General features: G+C 56.2%; 1 protein-coding gene across 1 annotated transcript in view; it reads right to left on the bottom strand.

Annotated features, from left to right (window-relative positions):
* LOC107296790 (major histocompatibility complex class I-related gene protein-like) overlaps positions 1-2,446 on the bottom strand; it is a gene marked incomplete at its 3' end in the record, with an annotated part of 6,703 nt that extends 4,257 nt beyond the window's left edge. The window contains exons 1-2 of the mRNA XM_029286143.1: positions 2,384-2,446; positions 760-958 (exon numbers count right to left, since the gene is read on the bottom strand). Of these exons, the coding sequence (XP_029141976.1) occupies positions 760-958; positions 2,384-2,446 (262 nt within the window). The remainder of the gene's footprint in view (positions 1-759; positions 959-2,383) is intronic.
* Positions 2,447-3,350: the final 904 nt, after the last annotated feature.

Below are 3,350 nucleotides of genomic sequence, written 5' to 3'. Positions count from 1 at the left end.
AAGGTTAGGAGATCCGGAATCGTCCGGATCTCGGGGGGTAGTTCGTTCCAGAGGGTGGGGGCACCCACAGAGAAGGCCCTCCCCCTGGGGGTCGCCAGCCGACATTGCTTGGCCGACGGCACCCTGAGGAGGCCCGCTCTGTGGGAGCGTACCGGTCTGTGGGAGGGAATCTGTGGCAGAAGGCGGTCTCGGAGGTATCTAGGTCCTATGCCATGCTGGGTTTTGCTGGAAGGCTGATTTTTTAGGATTGCTTCTTCCTTCCCACTTTCTTAGAAGCAGAAAGTCACTGATCTAATATAATACAATGTAATAATAATAGAAACAAGTGCATTATTTATTAGTTCGTTTGTTTATTTATTTAGAAAATTTTCAATAAATGTAATGCACTTGAATTATCCTGAACTCCCCCTACCACCCCCATCCCATCCCACCCCCGGTCCATGAAAAAAAATGTCTTCCATGAAACCAGTCCCTGGTGCCAAAAAGGTTGGGGACCTCTGCCCTAGACAGCCTGAGAGTCTTCCCCTCCCTTCCCACCTGGGGAGAGAAACCAGATTTCTCCTTCCCCTCTTTAGCGCACAAGGAGAAACAACTTTTACTTCAATTAACCCTGTTTGGCTGTTTGTCAGGCCATGAGGAATTTCTAGGTGAGGGAGAAAACCAGGTGTGGGGGGGGGGAGGTGTCTTTCCTTTGCAGGAAAGAAAATCTCACCTCCACTGCAACCATCGGAGGTCGAGGGTGGCACTGCCTCTGCTCACCTCCAGCACGGTGGCCCAGTTTTGATAACTTCTCCAGGTCAGCCTTGAAGACCCACTCAGGGGCCAGAAAGGCCTCCTTCTCCCCCTCCTCCATCCAGGGCACCAGAGGCTCCATCTTCCTGGTGAGGCTGTCATGGCGAGCGATGGGCTGGTCATCCAGGTAGCTCCTAATGGAGAACTGGGGCAGCTCCTGGCTGGGCTCTGGCAGATGCAGGTATAAGTAGCACAGGGAGTGTGCAGAAGAGCCTGGAGAGCGAGGAGAGAGAGAAGAGCAGAATTGGGGGGGGGGTCTTCACTGCAACTTCATCCCCTCCAACATCTTATTGTCACACAGCAGCCCCCCCTCCAAAAGTGGGTAGCCACATCTGGGTAAGATGCTCCTGCAGCTCCACTGGCCCCTGGGAGTTCCCAGCCGGCTGTTTGTGGGCCTGACCTCCATGGCGACCCCACCCCCTTGCCCACCATGGGAAGAGACAGGAACAGTGGTGGGATTCAGCCGGTTCGCACCACTTCGGCAGAACAGGGAGCTAATTTTTTGTTGCCCAGGCCCAGAAGGGACTTGCGGAAGCGGCATCCACACGTGAGTTGAACACCTGATTGGTCCCCAGAGAGACAACTTTTCAAGCGGGGGCAAAGTTGGTTGATAAGGGGGGAGCTGGATGCTAAGGACTTGGCCCATTGCTCAGGGAGGAGACGGAAGCCAGGAAGTAAGACCTTGAGCTAAACTAAGTCTCTTTTCACTTTTACGCTCTGTTCTCGCAGAAATACAAATGGGAGCCGATTCCAAAACAGTTACTAAACTAGGCTCTCTGAAGCGCGAGAGAAGGAAGAGTTTTTCCTTCTGAGAAAGGAGTTTGGGATGAGGGGGAATGGGGGAGAGAAAAACCCAGCCCAGGATATGCGCCCCCCCTTCTATTCCCCGCCCTTGCAAACCCACCGCAAAAAAGTCCATCCACGAAGGACCCCAGCACCGCTCCCAAGAGCAAGAGGGGCGCCCGGGGCAGCAGCATCGCCCTCCAACCACGCGCCCCCGGGCGCCTCCAACCGAGGACCCCTGCCGTCCGCTCACGACGAGTCGCTGCCTCCAGTCCGGGTCCGCAAAAAACAGCCCCAACTCTGCCAAAATTCTCCGGGTCCGCGAAGATGAGAGAAAACGGCGCGGCTCCCTTGCAGTCTTCCGGGGCCCTGGAGGGAGGGAGGGAGGGAGGGGTCCCAGGGAGACCTCGCCCACAATCGGGCAATGTGAGCGCTTAAACGTCTTGGTTCCGCCGGTTGTGTGGACGCAGCCTCTGCGACGCTTTCCTCGCTAATTCTCCTCGCGAGGCTCTCCAAGCGATCCTCCCCCTTCGCCCCATTGGGCTTTGGGGGAACCTTTTGGCAGGAGGCGGCGGTCGACGATCTGAAGGGGAAGGCCGCGTATTTGGGCAGCCTCGGGCTCGGGACCCCGCTCCCTTCCGCCAGGAGGCCCGGGAGACTCGCCAAGGAGCCAAGAGGGGCGCGGAGCGTTTTATCTGCACCTGCAACCGAAGATACCTTCGCTCCGCCAATGGCTGCGCCCGGTCTCCACCCTCGGCTCCCTCCCCCGAAGTCTGGGGGTTCGTAAGCAAAAGAGAGCAAAGATTACCGTGAAACCGCAGTCCCAAAGTCCGCGAAAGGGTGGGGCGAGGGTGGAGAGCGGCGCTGTCATTGGCGAAGCGAAGGTGTCTGCAGTTGCAGGTGGGAAGGCTCATTTTGCCAGGCGCCCCACATAATGGTCACATTTTCTTTCCTGAAAAGGAAAGGCCTCCCAATCTCCCCCGCCCTTGGTTTTCTCCTTCACCAAGACATTCTACGCAGCCTGATGCTAGCCAGAGTTAATTGAAGTAGAGAATACTTCTCCTTGTATGATAAAGAGGAGAGGAAGAAACCGTGTTTCTCTCTCCAGGGGGAAGAGGGATAGACTATAATTGTGTCAAGGGAGAGGAAACTTGGACCCTTTCCATCCACACCCACCCCCTCTGCCTCTCCTTCAGGGCTTCACACCTGGCAGGTGGTTTTGGGATGTGAGCTCTGGGAAGACGGGAGCAAAGGAGGGTTTTTGCACTATGGCTACGATGGGATGGACTTCATCAGCTTCGACAAGGAGACCCTCAGATGGGTGGCAGCTCAGCCCCAGGCCCAGAAGCTCAAGGAGGAGTGGTGATCCAGGATGGTCTGACAGACTTCCTGGAGGAGACCTGCTTTGAGTGGCTGCAGAGATACCTGCCTATCAGAAGAAGGATCCTTTGCAGAGGACAGGTGAGTGGCAAAGAGGGTCTCCACTGAGCATGCTTCCCCCTCCCCATATTATTTATGCCCCATGTAGCCAAGCCACCCTTTGCAGAAAAAGGTCAGTCAGTATCCCACATCACGACCGAGACTTCCGGTGGCAGGCGCCTTCGCTGGACGCAGCTGTTTGCTGCTCCCGCCTGTTTCTGCGTAAAAGCCGTTCTGACAGCCTGCATCAGCTGTCAAACGGCTTGATACCTTTCCCCTGGGCATAGGGGGAAAGGTGAGCTGCCCGAGGTAGGAGTTGAGTTCCCGAGTCGTCCCTTGTGGACGATGTAGGTGAG

Source organism: Protobothrops mucrosquamatus, unplaced genomic scaffold (assembly GCF_001527695.2).
Source record: "Protobothrops mucrosquamatus isolate PMUCROS unplaced genomic scaffold, P.Mucros_1.0 scaffold2973, whole genome shotgun sequence".
Classification (NCBI taxonomy): domain Eukaryota; kingdom Metazoa; phylum Chordata; class Lepidosauria; order Squamata; family Viperidae; genus Protobothrops; species Protobothrops mucrosquamatus.
This window is presented reverse-complemented; position numbering and strand designations above follow the sequence as displayed.